At 52.4% G+C, this 16,777-nt stretch overlaps 1 protein-coding gene across 1 annotated transcript in view; it reads right to left on the bottom strand.

Moving 5' to 3' along the window:
* Positions 1-13,905, bottom strand: part of ROBO4 (roundabout guidance receptor 4) — an 82,780-nt gene extending 68,875 nt beyond the window's left edge. The window contains exon 1 of the mRNA XM_050921558.1: positions 13,564-13,905. Coding sequence (XP_050777515.1) covers positions 13,564-13,741 — 178 coding nt within the window. The 5' untranslated portion in view covers positions 13,742-13,905. The remainder of the gene's footprint in view (positions 1-13,563) is intronic.
* Positions 13,906-16,777: the final 2,872 nt, after the last annotated feature.

The raw sequence follows: 16,777 nt of genomic DNA, 5'->3' as shown, positions 1-16,777 counted from the left end.
CGGTTGTATTTACAGCCCATGTCCTGTGCTGTGTCCTTGTCTAAACAAGTGGGTGCAAAATGAGAGTAGGTTTCTTCTCTGCTCCCCCCTTCCCCAGACAGACAGAGAGACAGATAGACATTTACCAGGGTGCCAGTCCCAGGCTGGGACTGCTTTTTACCGTAGCGTTGAGCTTTACGCATAGGCAGTTCTGTAGCATCCCATTCCCTGATACAGGGTATAGTGTTGCCCAGCAGTTAGATCACAGACTCACACCTTAGGAGGTGTAGGCTGTTGTCTTGGCTCTGTCACACGTGTGTTGCTCCAGCACTGACCTACCACACTGGGAGAACTTCCTCATGAATGTTGAAGTGCTTTGAGATCCTCGGCTGGAAAGTGCTACAGAAGGCAGTGCCGAAGTGCAAATCAGTGCTAGAAGGAGGCAAAGGGCTGGGTGGGCCAATGGTGCTGGTGCTGTGCCAATGTCGGTGCATACCTCATTGTGGCTAGCCCTGGGCTGCCCCAGGTCCCAGTCCCATGGCGTGTCCAGGGACCATTCCCTATCCAGAGAGCCATGGCCATCCTGCTGTGCAAAGACTGGTCTCAGAGCACACACAGAGCTTGGAGCACTGCTGCTTTCTGGCAGTTTTGGCACATCAGACACAGGGATCCCATTGGGTCGAACCAAACCCGAATATTTTTTTAAATGTCGACAAATTGGAAGCACCGTTGTTTTGTTTTGGGCATTTTTAACAAAAGCAAAGGAATTAAGGGCTAGAGTCACAGACCTGGAGGGGGGCAAGGAGGTGGTGGTCCTGTGCCCCCTGACACTCTTGAGTCCAGTGGTTAGAGAACTCCCCACGCTGGTATCCCCACTCTAGACAGGGACTTGAGCCCAGCTCTGCCCCCTGCTGAGTGAATAGCCTCTCACCTTCGCTTGCTGACGCTGTTCCACGTGGCATCAAATCCTTGCCCAGGCCTTGGGCCGGAGCGAGACACTGAGAATGACTCTGTAGCCCAGTGGGTGGGGCACTCAGCTGGGGGTGAGGGAGAGAAGCCTGGGCTTCAGTTCCTGCTCCCCTGAGTACTGAATTGTTATACAAAGTGAAGCAGCTTCAACAGGAGAGCCTGAGAGTGACCACCCGCCAGTAGTCCACAGCTGGTGCTTAGCACTGCTCCAGAGGGGAGGGTCTCAACACGGGTGCATTACCCACTGGCTAAGGGTCACGGAAGGGAATGGGACCGGAATCCCCTTGGGAATCCAGTCCAAAGCCCCAAGACACTTCACTTGGGAACAATTGAAACCCCACACATCCCAAGGAAAAGCCCAATTATCACGAGACTTGAGATAAAATTGCAAGAGTTGGTGACGCCTTGAATTGACTAGAAGTTGCTTGGCTCTTGCCCCAGCCAGGACGGCGCATCGAAGCTCTGCGCTGTAATGTGGCCCCACCCACCCTAGTTCCACAGGTGTTTAGTGCAGGGCAGAGGCCAGTAGATGCTGTGGTGCCCGCAGCTGGTGTCTGCACTTGATTTTGCACCATTTCCACTTGGAGGCAGGCTGGCCCCAGACCTTCCAACCAGTGTCAGTGAACCCTGTGTGACACCGGACAAGGTAAAATATCAGAGGCTGCTGGCGTTTTTCTAAGCCAGTGCCCTTCTTCCCCCCACTGCTGCCCTCAGCAGAGCTGCACCAGTGCTAGTGACGATGGGAGACTGGAGGGAAAGAGGCAAGTGCAGACAAGGCCCCGAGTGCACAGAGCGGCACTGTGATGTTTGGCCAGTCCCTGCAAAGGGAAACACTCCACTCGGAGCACACACAGCGCTCCTGCTGCAGAACCAGACTGTACAGAGAGCCCCTGCGCCGAGCACACTGGAGACTGGGTCACAACACAGGGGCAGGAAGGACGGGAGGAGTTTGCACCATTCCATTTTAAATGGTTACTACCGAGGTTCGATCCCAAGGACTATTCCTATCGTTCACCCCATGGCAGGACTTGGCAGGGAGCTGGGGCTCACAATAGCAGGACGTTCCAGAGCAGGCAGGAAGTGCTGCAATGAACGTAAACAGAATATGCTTAAGGAGAACACGGCTGCCTAGCAGGAGAGGTGCTGGGGCAGCTCTAGCCAGCCCTGGTTTGGTTCTCAGACACTCTCTCACTCCCTAGCACCCTGCTCTCAGCCTCTAGCAGGTGGCAACTCTCGAACAGTCAGGGGGTCCCTCACATGGCTTCAGAAATCCACCCCCCCTCCTGGCCAGGGCATGAGCTTGTGATGCAGGATCCTGCAGGGAGGGACCAGAGGGGAGGGACTGGGTGAGTGTGTGCATCAGCGAGGTACATGTTGGGGAGACAGTAAACCCTTGTCGTTTGTCACCTGCCCCTAGCAGAGTCTGAGCCATCATTGGCAGCTCTGGGGAGGGCAATCGGAGACTGCTGTGCAGTGTGCACCTGCTCTGAGCATGACACTTAATACACCCCCCCTCTGCACTAGCTTCCCACTTGGGGCAGAGGCGGTCGACATTTTTGGCAGCAAAGCCCATTGTAACTGCAGCCTGAGAGACGCTGGTTGCTGGTGAATGACAACAGCATTGTCAGAGGTGTGTTAACTGGCCATCAGAGAAGACAGAGCAGTGCAGGGAAACATGGCCCTGATTACAAGGAGTTTGTCTAGAAGCAAGAGAATCCTTTATAGAAGTGATCCACCCCAGAACATGGCAGCAGCCGCAGTCTGACTGGGGCAATTCGAAAGAGGGTAATGGGCTTTGGGGAGATGCTCCCCTAACACCTGCTCTCAATTTGGTCCATAAGAGGCAGGGGTCAGTGCAAGGAGGCTGCATTTGCAGCACGGTGCAGTTGCAAATGAATGGAAAGTAGCAGCATGTGCAATTGGAAAGAAGTTTTCATACAAAAGTGGGGCCCTAGTCTGAGAATGACACCCAAGTCTGCTATGTGCGTGTGCAAGTGCCACACACACTGTAGCAGGGAGCGGGGACTGTGCTTGCATCTCTTTGCTCATTAACACAGACCTCCTGTCCTGCCTGGGCTGTTGGGTGTGTAATGTCTGTGTCTCTCACAGCTCCTCCTCCCCTCGAGGTCTGCAACCACTGAAAGAACCTCCGAGCTTCTCCTAGATGCTCTGTGATCTGGGTGGGGCAAGCCTGGTGCACGTTCCTCTTGCTCTGTAGGAACTCAACCTTCTGCCCTGTCATTGGCAGGTGATTTACCTGGGCTGAGCAATGTATTCTGTGGCTTCTCTGCAGTGATCATGACATCAGATGTGCAGAACTTCCAGCCTCGGCGAGGAAGATTGTGGCTTATGAACAACATGGGCCCCGATTTGGCAGCTGACCTCAGTTGAACTTGAACTCCTGACTCTGGAAGGCTGAGCCGTCTCCTCCAGACATGCCATTTCCTCCAGCTGCTCCCTGGCACTCAGCGCCATGCCTGAGCTGTGCTGATCTCTTTAACCTGAACACACCCAGCAGGTGCAGCTGGGTGCTTCTCACCCCTCTGTTCTGTAGCTTGGTGTTTGTACACACCCCATGGCAGTCTGACACTGCACAGCTCACTCCTATAACAGGCCTTATCCAGCATGAGAATGACCCTCCCAGCTGTGATACCCCCTCGCACTCCCAAACCCCAACACTCCCCCAACAACCTACACTGGCACCCTCTTCAACCGCCAAACCCTGACACTAACCCACCCCCCATTTTACCCCCCAACCCTGACACCAAAACCCCTTCTACCCCCAGACGCCGACCAACCAAACCACAAACCCAAACAAACCCTGAAAATCCATGGTAAGAAAATACATTAATAACGGTGAGCTAACAATATTTAACTTCCCCCCTCTCCAGCAGAGATTTCACCCCAAAAAGGGAGAAGTGCCGCAAACTCCAGGAAGTTCATTAGGAACTTTGCTGTTGTTCTTGATTTGACATGGAAGCTGGCAGAATAAAGCCCTGCGATAGACCTGAAGACGAGCTCTGCATGGCTCAAAAACTTGTCTCTCTCACCAATGGAAGTTGGTACAATAAAAACTATTCCCTCACCCACCTTGTCTCTCTAATATCCTAGGACCCAGAAGGCTACAACGACACTGCATACGACAGGCCGCCGGACGGCCAGATCAGACAAAGGCAGAACAAGAGCCAATGCCTGGAAACTGGAGTCAGCCAAGTTCAACCGGGAAATAAGACGCCCTGACTACCAGTGAGGGGAATCCCCAGATTGCAAGGGATGTGGGGACTTCCCTCACCGGGAAATGCTCTGTTCTGACCAATCCAAGCCATGAGGTTGGTGCAGGGATCTTGGGGTGAAGTTCTTGTGATGCAGTAGGGACGGTCTGCATGGGGGATGGGAGAGCAGGGGATGACTTTAGGTGAGGAACAGTACCTAAGCCTGTAACCTGAGCCAGGAAGCAGGGTGGGGGGAGTCAACACCTTTGCCCGGAATCTGGACAAAGGAAGAGAGCCTGCTGGAGTGGTTTTTGGTTTCAGTTTTGGGCTGGCTGGGAAGAGACAGGGAACCCCAAGTCTGGGGTCTAAGATCCTTGCCCCCAAGAGGGACCTGACTGATTGGTCCCGGTTGTACCTACAAGCCCTGCTTGGGACTGTGTTCCTGTCGTCTAATAAACCTTCTGTTTTACTGGTTGGCTGAGAGTCACGGTGAATTGCATGAAGTGGGGGGTGCAGGGCCCTGACTCCCCCACTCTCCGTGACAGTTCTGTGCTGGCAGATCAGCCTGGGTGATCAGCCGAGAGCTCGCCGCATCTCCACGATCTGCCGCGGAGGTCCTTGTAGGGGGATGGGCGGGAGGCGGCACTAATTGCTATAAAGGGCAAAAGGATTTTTTCACCCTGTCAAGATCCCGGACTGGCTGAGAGGATTGGGGGGGAACCCCAAAGCTCAGCTGCGGGCAGAAAGATGCCGGCTTCCCTGGGACTCAAGCAGAGACTTGGGCACTGCTGGGCTGGGGTCACGGGGCGGCAGGGACTTGCCCAGGGGCACGTGGGGAATCGGTGGCAGCGTTTGTATATTTGGGTTTCTTGCATTGATCAAAGTGTGGCCCAGGGCTCCCAGTGCCCTGAGAGAAACCTGCTCACCCCACGGTGTTCCGCCCCCCACAGAAAGGAGCTGCCCATTGGCACCACAGCGATGGGACCACTACAAGGAGTGCCTCAAGGCTCTGCAATGGCTGGTGGGCTGTGCAGCCAAGGGCTGGGGGTGCTTCACAGGTGGGGGCACTGTCACTGTGAATGGGCCACAGGGCAAGGGAGGAGAGACGAGCTTTCCTCTGGTCTTATTCTCCTGTTTTCTGGCATGTTCAAGACCCCCCACTCCCCCGCCCTACATGACAGGTGGTCCTCCTTGGAGCTTCCTTTGAGAGAGGATGGATCATCACACTGCAGAGGTCTGCAAGGCTTCATGTCAGGGGCCTCAGGCATGGGAGCTGCTGGCTCTTCCTGGGGAGGGGGAGGAGGGATGCGATGGGAAAGGCCAGGATTGTCAGATGACTCAACGTTTCCAGCTCTCATTGTGTTTGATCCAGCCCACTGTTGCCATTAGATGGTCTGCTGAGCGTGGCTCAGCAGTTCAAGGCTGGGACAGGAAGTGTCCCTGTCGCCTCTCCATCCTGGGGGTGCTGGGGAGCAGCGGTGGGACCGGCAGCTGCAGGCAGGATTTTTATATCTGGTAAAGGCTGGGGGAGGGAGGAACCCCCCACTTGGACCTGTCACAAAACTGAAGCTGCAGGGAGACCCCCCACTGGATACAGAACAGAGGCTGTTGGGGGGAGCCCCCACCCAGCACAGAAGCGAGGCCACAATAGGGTCCAATCTGGAACAGAACCCCCCAATCCACTGCCCCACACACATCCAGCACCGTGACGCCCCAACCTCTGTTGCTCCCTCACCCAAATACGAGTAACCCCTGTACTCAAATCCATACTGAGACTCTCTCCCCTGCTCCCAGCCCTATTGTGTCCCTCCCCAGAGCCATTGTGTGCCCCCTGCTACTTAGCCAAGAAGGGCCAAGGCTGAGCTGTGTTGGGCCTATGAGGGTGTGAGGGGGATGTCAGGGCCTGAAAATCAGGAGATTAGCTTACAAATCACGAGACCATACACTCCGAACAACACTGGCTCTCATCCTTCGCCTTCTGGGGCCTGTGCTGTTGAGGGATGGGGCAGGTTCAGGACCAACTTATTCTTTGCAAAGGACACAGAGATTCTCATGCCCCTTGGAGCTAGGGATCCTGGGCTGTGAAGTTACAGCAGCAGCTGCTCAGTGGGCTCCCAGCTAGGCCAGCCTGTGGGCACACCTGGCTTGCCTGCCCGCTGCGCTGTACAGGTGTGAAAGTGCCACACGTCCTGGGCAGAGCCACATGCGCTGCTGACTCTCTCCAGGAAAGGAGCTGGAGCAGAGCCCAGAACCTGCAGCAGCAATACGGGGTCAGGTCACTTCTCATGGTCAGCTAGAGGATGCGGGCAGATGGGCCAGCCCCACTCCCATACCCTGAGTGGTTAGGGGGAGGGCACAGAGGGCAGTTGGGTCTTACCCAGAGCTGCCAGCCTGCTGCCCAGCTGAGGAGGGGCATGGCAGAGTGGGAGCTCAACCCTGCCTGCATGGGGACAAGGATGGACCGCTGGCCGCCTGGTGAGCTCTGGTGGAAGGGCAGGGCTGGCAGAGGGCCACGTGGCTTGAGCCGAGAGCCCAGCCTGCTGCTGCAGGGAGCAAGCCCAAATGCAGCCTGGTCCTGGTCCTGGTCCTGGTCCTGGGAGTGGGGGGCATGAGCCCAGGGAGCATGACCACAACCAGACTGGGAGAGCACCCCCAGTCCTCAGGAGGGAGCCCTGACCAGCTTGGCCATGCAGGGACAGACCCTGGCATTGCAGCAGGGCCTCTGGACTTGCACTGCACCCAAGCCCCAGTGACACTGCATGGATCAGGAGGTGCCTCTGTGAGGACTAAGGGCAGAGTGAGTGGAGGTTGGGCTGGTGGTGGCTGTGTCAGGTGAGACACGACTGCTGTGCACACTGACGGGTCAGGGACGCAGTACATTGTCCTGCCTCCCCTCAGGCTGTGTAGGGGAACCAAGCAACAGGGCCTGGTGGGAGGCCAGTGGAGGCCAAGCTCCCCCACCCTCCAAGCTTAGAACCTCCCTGAGTCTGCACTGAAATACCCCGGCTCCTGTCCCAGCCACTCTAAGTCTGCATCCTCCCCCTGCCTTCCAGGGAAAGAGCCACAACTCAACTCATTAGGCTCCTGGGGACACTGTCTGGGACGAGACCTGGCATGGGACTGCTCTGCCAAACTGGCACTGCTAACAGGCATAGCAGTAAGGGCACTGGCTCCCCTCCCAGCTGAGAGACACGCACGCAGACACACACCTCCCACCTTCCTCCATGCTCCCCAGCCAGATCACACCTTGTTTGTCATGGCAGCAGGGTCTGAATGAATGCTTCCCTGACAGCAAGCTGGGTGTATTTATGTAAATACATAACTAGTCCTGCTCTGATTATATATTCAACTTTGGCGGGTGTTGGGTACAAATCACCTTGGTACTGAATGCAGGGGTAGTGAAATATGGTTACTAATGTTGTAATCATTGTAGGAATACAGGAAAGCAGGACTGTGCTTAACCTGTCCCAAATGAGAGGGCCACCCTCAGTTGAAAGAACCCTGTTAAGCTAGGGGCTTGATTGTCAGAGCCCTGTGAAAAGCAAAAGGGTGGGGACAGATATCCCCAATCACAAGGCTGTACATCCTCAAGGGTCCTCCCCACTGTTCAAAGAATAAAACTAAACAGGTTTCATTTATTAATTGTTAAATGCCCTAGCAGAGCTGAAATTAGTTGTGGTAGGACTGTGTTTCTACCCTACCTGCTAAGAATTAAAAATCAGTGAGAGCTGAAATCACTTGAGATGGGGCAGTGTTTCTGCCCAGACTGCAAAGATCTGAAAATTACTAAGAGACTGATGTGCGGAGGGGCAGGTGGCAGCCGAAGGTGGCTGACAGTCAGCTGATGAACGAGTGGCTGGTGCGATAGAGAGGTGTGATGAGTGAGCGGTGCAGGGTGGCTGGCAGAGAGGCGCGGCGAGCGAGTGCCCAAGCAGCGGAGCGAGTAAGGTACGTCTTTACCCCACCCAGAATCACAGAATGGTTTTAGCACAGTTACACACAGATGCCACAAAAGGCACAGAATTAAGGTAGCCAAGCCAAGTGCTCCAAAGTCAGGAACTGCCAGAAGGAAGGTCACCTGAGTAACCTGACTCAGACCCTTGTGCTTATATACCCAATCTGTAGTGACATCAGCACATGCCAGCTTTTCCAGAGGTCCCCTCCCCATCACTGCCCAGGCTGGGCAGTGCTCGCTGAACCAGGCAGCTGGTCCCCTTCCTTATTTACTGCCCACTGTTCAGACCCTGGTCTGAAGGCAGGGGAATCCTTTGCTCCTGGGTCTCACTATGGTACTCATCACTGGAGCATCGGAGTACGTCCCAAACATTAATTTACTCCTCTTCCCAACTGTAAGGATAAAGCCTTCGTCTGCAGCCAGATTAAAAGAGCAGCCAAGCAGCAGCCATTAGCCGAGAAGCAGGCAGTCACATCCTCACATTCCATCTAAATTACATTAAAACAATGTAATATCAGGCTGTTAAGAAGGAGACCCTGTCCTAATGGCACCCACTATCACCAGACAAAGAAACAGATCTGAAGATGGTTAAAGAAAACTTAGTTTGGTAGCATCCTGTCTGTCAAGAAATCACTTATCAATAGTTGTGGTTGTGAAATCCTCATTTCTTTATTGTCTTGTCGTTATGGTCCCCACTTTCCTATTGTTTATCTGTATGGTCTCTGTCCGGTTCTTTGATTGTTCAATGCCCTGTCCCACTGCCATGCATCAGAGTATGCAAACATGGTCACTGTGAGATATGAGCTCCTTAGGGAGTGACTGGCTTCATTCATGTCTTCCCCAGGGCTGAGCATGTGGTCAGAGGTAAGAACTCACACCTGACCAATAGTCATAGGAATAAATAGTAAAGAACCTAGTTCCTCAGTGTGGGTCTCAGATGGCATCCGGAGCCCATGTCCCATTGAGAGTCATGGGGACCTGTGCTCCTAAGTCCCACAACCCTTTTTGAGGATCCTGCTGTGAAGGATTCTGTCCTCTTGCATAGATGATGAGTCAGTAAATTCTCCCCTCTGAAACTCCACTCTGTGTTGAGTGTCACATCGAGATGCCCAGTCGCTAAAGTGTCTCTAATGCACGCACAGTCAGAAATCCTGCTGGAGGAATATCCCATAAGGATGTGTTCTCAGCACACCCAGCCCCAAACAACCAAGTACCGCTACAGCTGCAAGCCAAGAAGTCACAAAAGAAAAGCTGACAGCGCTTCACACACACAGCAGAGTCTTTCCTTTTGTTGTCAGCCAGCCAGGCTCCCCATACCTTTACATACAGACGGAGAGGATTATTCCAATGGTAGGCGCTCACTGCATGAACAGACCCAACTCTTCGCAGCCCTCCTTAGTTACAAAAATCAGCCACGAGTATAAAGCACGTCTCCCAGTTACTGGTGATAACAATAAAGATGCTATTTAATCTCAGCCAGTTACACTGATGCATAATAATAGAAAATAAGGCAGGTGTAACTTAAATTCTTAGAGAGGTATTTCTTATCTAGGAAATATGGGGCTGGTAAGAAGAAGTCGGTGTGATGGGTTCCTCCTGGGGTGCCACCTGGAATTGAGGCACCATTGAGCTCACTGACTCACCAGCCTGGGCTCCCTAACAGCACTGTACTGCTGACATAATCTGCAGACCACTCCGGGTCCTACACTCCCACCAGCATTGACACAGGCAAGGACACACGCAGCTGCAGTTACATGCAGGTTCTGACCAGCCAGTGCATGAACCAAACATTACAGAAGCTACAGCCAAGATACCCCCAGCTTCCCAGCCTTGTATCCCAGAGCTCTACAATCCTCCTCTGGTCAAAAACCCAACCAGTATGAATTTATTACTCAGTTTGTCCCTCCCTCAATGTGGAGAGGAATATGCGCACTTGTGTTAACCAAGCTGAGATTTTTCCCCAGACACTTCACTCAGAGGCACACTGGTTTAGATAAAACAAAAAAATCCCCCAGTTTATTAACTACAAGAAGATAGATTTTAAGTGATTATAAGGGACAGCAAACAGATCAAAGCAGATACCTAGCAAATAAACAAACTAAGCCTAAAATACTAGAAAGACTGGATATGGATTAGCAAATTCTCACCCCGGCTGATGATACGAGCAATCCAACAGGTTTCCATACACAGGCTAGACATCCTTTTAGCCTGAGACCATCACTTCCCCCAGTTCAGTCTTTGTTTCTCAGATGTTTCCAGGGGTGTCCTTGTGTGGGGAGTGAGGCCCCCAGATGATGTTACACCCCACCTAATATAGCTTTACTATATGCTGGGAACCCTTTGTTCCAAATTCAGTTCACAGCTCAGTTTGTGGAAAAATGCAGGGACCCCAAATGGAGTTCAGTATGGTGTGGTCTGATCACATTCCCTTGCTGACTCATAGCAGCCATTACTTACAGGCTGGCTGAAACATTTACAGGAAGGCTAAGTCCTTTCATAGTCCATTGTCTTTGCTGATGGGCCATCAGCACTGTCCAGCTTCTTCACTGTTTACCTGAAAGGCTACCTGTGGGTGTTACTCAGAGTAAGCATAGTTGGAATACAGATACACAGTAAATATTTATAACTTCAGATACAAAAAGGGTACATGCATACAAATAGGATAATCATATTTAGCAATTTGTAACTTTTTCAGTGACACCTCACATGACCCATCTGATACAAAATGCATCATAATTATGTCATAATTACATCATAATCATACAACTATGAAGATTATGGGCTGCAGTGGCACAGTCAGTATCTATAAACACAAGAAGTTCATTATCTTTCTTATACAACCAGAATGATGTAGGGATCCTATAATCCTGGACTCACATGAGTTGTCCTTCCTCCCGTGCGTAGGGCTTGGAAAGGGTTTCATTCCAGGATTCATCCACAATCAGGTGCAAAGTGTTAACAAGAGCTGTAAGCTTTAAGCCACCCTCTGTGAGCACATTCCTATTGCAAGGGACTGTCTCTCCGCATGCAGGACATGACAAACACCCCACTGCCTTTGGTCTACCCGGATCCTTCCGGGTGGGGCAGCATGCTCCAGGAATGGGGGGCAAGAGAATAGCTGGCTGTGATCCAGCTTCAGACTAATGAGATGGAGCTGCTGGAGTCAGAGCAGCCCATGCGGCCTTTAAGACTCTTGATATTCATGCACGATGCACTAAAGTGATTCTGGCGGAGGCAGCTGCCATTAAGAGCAGAATGCTAGGTGGTATTGCGCTGCTCAGCCACTAGGTGGTGCAGTGAGTAAAATACTGATTAAGGGAATCTCCAGTGAGCACCGCTGGTGTGCCTCTGGGAAGGGTATTCTGTAGTCAGTCTGTATCTGCTACTCCTGCAGTACTGTATCTGCTACTGTAGCCCTGCAACCTACCATGTACAAGGGGTACACGACAGATCCCAGATCTGAAAGCAAACACACACCGTCTCTGGGTTTAAACCTGGTGCTAGGCATGTCCATTAGCAGAGCTGGTGACTCCAAAGCACCAGCGTGGGTGGCCAGGTCACCTCCTGGGGCGAGACAAGTTCCCTTCCTTTGCCAAACCCTATCCCTAAAGGAAGGAAGCCCACTACCACAATGGACAAGAACTGGTGCCCCCTGCTCTCCTGTCTGTTCCAGTGGAGACATCTGTGATTGGCCTTTGATGTCACATACCAGGCAATGCAGGGCACGGAAGGCCATGCAGCCGCAGCCTGGAGTGTTGATATTTAGAGGCCACAGGAACAGGTGTCTGAGAAATGGTCTAGGGAGTACCTCAGACATGCAGCAAGGCAAACAGTGCTGTGCTGTTGTATTACACCTGCAGTGTGACTCAGACACAGGCTTTGGGGTGGCAGAAGTCAGCTTTTCCAGTCTGCAGAAAAAAGATATTACACCAGGGTGCTCGAGTGGTTGGCTGATTCACCCTGCTGGGTGCACACTGTGGGCGCACGGTGCACAACATCTGTGTGAAAGCCAGGCTGGGTGGCAGCATTTGTGCACACGTCCAAGAGGAAAACGTTCCTGCGTTCTGTCCAACACCAGTGTTTTCTCCTGCTGTTAGTTTCTGAGGGCATAAAGCAGTGGTCTCAAACTTCTGTATTGGTGACCCCTTTTGCACAGCAAGCCTCTGAGCATGACCCCTCCTTATAAATTAAAAACACATTTTTTGTATTTACCACTATTATAAATGCTGGAGGTGAAGTGGTGATTGGGATGGAGGCTGGCAGCTCGCATCCCCCATGTAATAACCTCGCGACCCCCTGAGGGGTCATGACCCCTGGCTTGAGAACCCCTCATGTAAAGGATCAGTGTGAGCCCCCTGGAAGTTCTTGGGGCTTGGATCACAAGTACAGCTCTGAAATCAGATGAGCTGAGCTTTGGGGATCAGTTTTGAAAGCCACAAAGAATAAAGAGAAGGCCCTGGCTGGTCACTGACTTTCAGGACAGAGATTGACTGAGGCAATGGTTAATGACTGGTCAGTATAAACAGAAAGCACTTCCTCCGCTCTGACTGCCTCGTTCTCTTCTAACGTGGCCTGGTAATTACAACTCTCTTCTCCAGATGTCCCCCAGACCCCGGTCATTAGTTTGATCACCATTTTACTGGAAAGTGTCAGGCTCTTGAAACTTTGCTGAGAAAGTGCACTGATTAACCTACCTGGCTTTTATCCGAAGAGCTACTTGGGAAACAACGGAAAGAGACACAGTATCTATGAGGACTGGAGGGGGCGGCAGTGGAAACACCAATGGGGTCAACATAGCCTCAAGGACAAACATGATCAAATCCCCCTAAAAACACCTCTGTGGTGTCCACCAGTTCTGAGTTCCTCCCCCTCTGAGTTATTCCTTCCCCTGCATTTCCCAGTACGTCCTATCTCCTAGCTTGTAAGATCTTTGGGGCAGGGACTGTCTCTTTGCCATGAATGGCTCTGAGCACTGGTATCTAACCAAGAATAAATAATAATAAACAAGCAGCTTTTCTCCCTGTGCTTGGAGAATCCAGCGCTGCAACACCAGTTCTCCCAGTGCAGTCACTTCTCCTACCCCCATCACCAGTCCTCACCCCAATCATTGCTCCGACCCACCATGATCACCCAGACCTCCCTCTCTGTCACTTCAGCCATTGCTTGTGCATATAGGCTGAGACAAGCTTTTACAAGGAGGTAAATATTTGGAGTCTCTTTCACCAGTCTCTAAATCCCTGGGGTGCAGCATCCTCTCAGCCGAACAATTCCCCAGAGGTGAGAAGAAGTAAAAGAACCATCCCACAGCCTGGTGGCTCTTCCTACATGCGCTGCAGTGACAACAGCCACTTGGGGGCAGCCAGGTGTTTGTGGGGCATGCTGCTCCACGGGCTGCCTGCCTCTAGTCAAGCCGGCTGTGGGACTAGGAGTCTGGTGAAAGGTGCTTACCTCGCAGCCGGTGCTGGTGCCTGCGCTGGTAGTGCTGGAGCTGTCTCGTCTGCCTGTTGGGCCCCTGCAGGCCCCTCCTCCCCTGTCCCTCTGGCCAGGTGCAGCGACACTGGCACACCTGGGATCCCCAGCTCCAGGGGAGGGAAGCCAAGCCCAGCAGGAGGAGTGCCGAGAGCATCTCGAGGAGAAACACTCCCAGCCAGATCCTGGCTCCGAGAAGCAACTTCCCACAAGAAGTTTTTTCCAGTCAAAGGATCCACAGGCGAGGCTCCTGCTCCCGCCCTGCCTGCACTGCTCTCCCCTCTGCCTGGCTCCAGCCCCTCGGCTGGGGAAAGTATTGGGAATTTGTTATGAAGCATGTTTTTCAGCTGCTTTTGTACTTTTTTTTCCTCCTTTTTCCCCCCTCTTCTTCTTTTTGAAGTTGTAGACAATGGGGGAGGAAGGCATGTAGGCCCCATGCTGTGAGGGGGCTGCGTGGCGCCACAGGGGCTGCTTTCTCTGCACCATCTGTGACATCAGAACAGCAAGGGGGGGCAGCACCACCAGGAGTTGGGCGCAATATTGTGCAGAACTAAATTAACTGATCAGTGGAGAAAAAGGGCAAACAGCGTCTTTGTGGTTCCTTCTCAGCACCAGCCATCTCTGCCTTTAACCTCTTTCTCTGCCGTGTCTGCGCTCTGAGCCGGCCCAGCGAGACTGGCTCCATAAAGGAATGCCCCCCGCTTTAGAAAAGGCTGTTTTCAAACAAAATTGACCGTCCCCTGATAGATTTAACCGCTTGTCGGCTGCTCCTTTGTCAAACTGGTGTGAGACGGTGCAGCTCGGAGGGGGCCTGCGACATGTTCATTTGTCACAAGGAGACAGGCACTTTAAATGGTTACAATTACAGTTATTGCACTGGCTCCAATTATTTCATCATTCCACTGCTGAAAATCATGGGGGCTTCTTTTGTTCTTATGGTTCAATCCAGTTTTTCTCCAGCCCAGTTTCCCTTTCCCCTTGTTTTCTGGGACTTTTTATTCACTCAGACAGATTTAGCAAACATAATTAAATGAAAGATTTGTACCAAGTTAGCTCCTGTGCAAAGCCATCTATCTTCCCAGCTCCACCTAGCTCCTCCCCGCCCAGCCATCCGCTCACCCAGAATGCAGATGCCCAACAAGGAAAGCTCTCTCCTCCGGGCGCCTGCCTGCCCCCAGTGAGCAGAGCCATCAGCACCCTGCCTCAACTCCAAAGGCAGAGCCGTGTCACCTCATCTCTGCGGCTTAGCGCCTTGAGGGCTGACCCCCAACTTGAAAGTGCCCAAAGCGTGGGGCTGTTGGACAGCACAACTCCGGCACGGCCCACGCACAGACAAGGGCCTGTCAGAAGCTTCCTTCCCCACTGCCCAGTTGTGGGTTTGGTTTGGGCCCATCGTAACACAACTGGAGCTGGCCCAACAACGCACAGAAGGAGTCAGCCTGGTTGACAAATATCTGCTGTGAGTTCAGTGCACTCCTGTAGATTCATAGCTGACAAGGCCAGAAGGGCCCATCCTGACCATCCAGTCTGACCCCCTGCATAGCCCAGACCAGAGACATCTTCTCCCCGCTGCGCCCCAGGGACTCCTGCCTCCAGCCCAGTACTTGTGGGTGGGACACCTCATCTCGAGCTAAAGATTTCTGGAGATGGAGCCTTAGCCACATTGCTGGGTAAGCTGTTCCAGTGACTAATTCCCCTTGCTGTGAAACACTTATTTCCAGTTTGAATTTGTCCAGCATCGGCAACCAGAGTCATCTGCTCTTAGAAATCTCCTCCCCGCGTAGGCACTTGTAGACCCCGACCAAGGCACATTTTAGTCTTCCCGTTGTTAAGCTAAATAGACTGACCCCTTCAATCTCTCTCACTATCAGGCATCCATTCCTGTGGTGGTTCTGTGAATCCTCTCCAATTTACCAATATCCTTTGGCTGGGGGGATGCCATTTCAGTAATGGCCTCACTAGTGCCCAATACAGAGCTAAGCCCCAGCTCCCTGCAGCCGCTTGATTTCCCTTTTATACGTCCCTGGGTCACGTCAGCGTCTTTTGTCACAGTACTGCACTGGGAGATTGTGCTCGGCCGATTATCAGCAACGACCTCAAGGTCCTTTTCAGTCATTGTCTTTGGTACTCAGCAAAAGTCAGAGTCCCACGAACTTTAGCCCCGGTGTGAGTGGGATGGTGTTGCTATTTCCTCTCCTGCTTAAGAAGTGTCGGTAGTCCGGTCAGAGAGCAGACACAGTACTAAGTGACTAGCCACACGCTACAAATTATGAAGAGGAACTTGCTGGAGTGAACGGGGGCTACAGTTGTCCACAGGAATGACTTGGTGCATACTTATGAGTAACGAAGAGGCTCCTAGAGACCAGGAGCAGGACATGAACAGACAAAAATGATTTATACAAATGGAATAATTCCACCGGATCTAATTACAGCAATGTCTGTGGGGTGCGTGACATTGTGCAATGCAAAGTCTTCCTGTGATGTGCAGGGGAAGGCTAAGTTGTGGTGGTTGCTGGAACATCCCCGCCTGACCTTACAGCAGACTTATGGCCTGAAAAGGAATGCTATAAAAATGGCATCATAGGCTCCACTTGGGCCTTGTCTCTAGGTGTCTCCACACCCGTCACAAGGCTGCTTTTCCAACTGCCTGCCCTGCAGACTCGAAGCTGAAGCAGGAGCTGAAAGTCAAACTGTGTTCTTTCTGAGGCTTAGTCTAACTAGAAAGGCTTTGCCAGTTTAGCTACACAGGTCCATCCACACTGGCAAACCCCCACATCCACACCACCTCCATGGCTATCCGTGCTGGCTAACAGTGAGCTGGCAAATATCCGACAAGACGCTGCAACAGTTAGGGAGTACATAAAGATCATGGCAAATCCCACACTACTGCCTCACCCTGGCTGAGAACGGCCTTCTTGCCATCAAGAAAACCCATCTGGTCTCGTGCCCCAGCCCTCCTTGCAGAAGAGAAGGACGTTTACAGAAGATGGTGATGTGATGAACTAGGAATGTTCTTAATGTTTTCTCTGAATACTGTGTTGGTGCCTCAGTGTCCCCATGGCAGTTCTTAAGTATCTGGCAGAGCAAAGGGCCAGTGCACCTAAATGCCTGACCCTCTGTCTCCTAGCAACTGATGGCCTGGGCCCCTCCCCTGCAAAGGTGCCAGCTGAAGGTGTTGGAGACAAAGAGATCA

The sequence above is a fragment of the Gopherus flavomarginatus genome, chromosome 13 (genome assembly GCF_025201925.1).
Source record: "Gopherus flavomarginatus isolate rGopFla2 chromosome 13, rGopFla2.mat.asm, whole genome shotgun sequence".
NCBI classification, from domain to species: Eukaryota; Metazoa; Chordata; order Testudines; family Testudinidae; genus Gopherus; species Gopherus flavomarginatus.
Note: the sequence above shows the minus strand (reverse complement) of the source record. Positions and strands in the feature narration are given on the sequence as shown.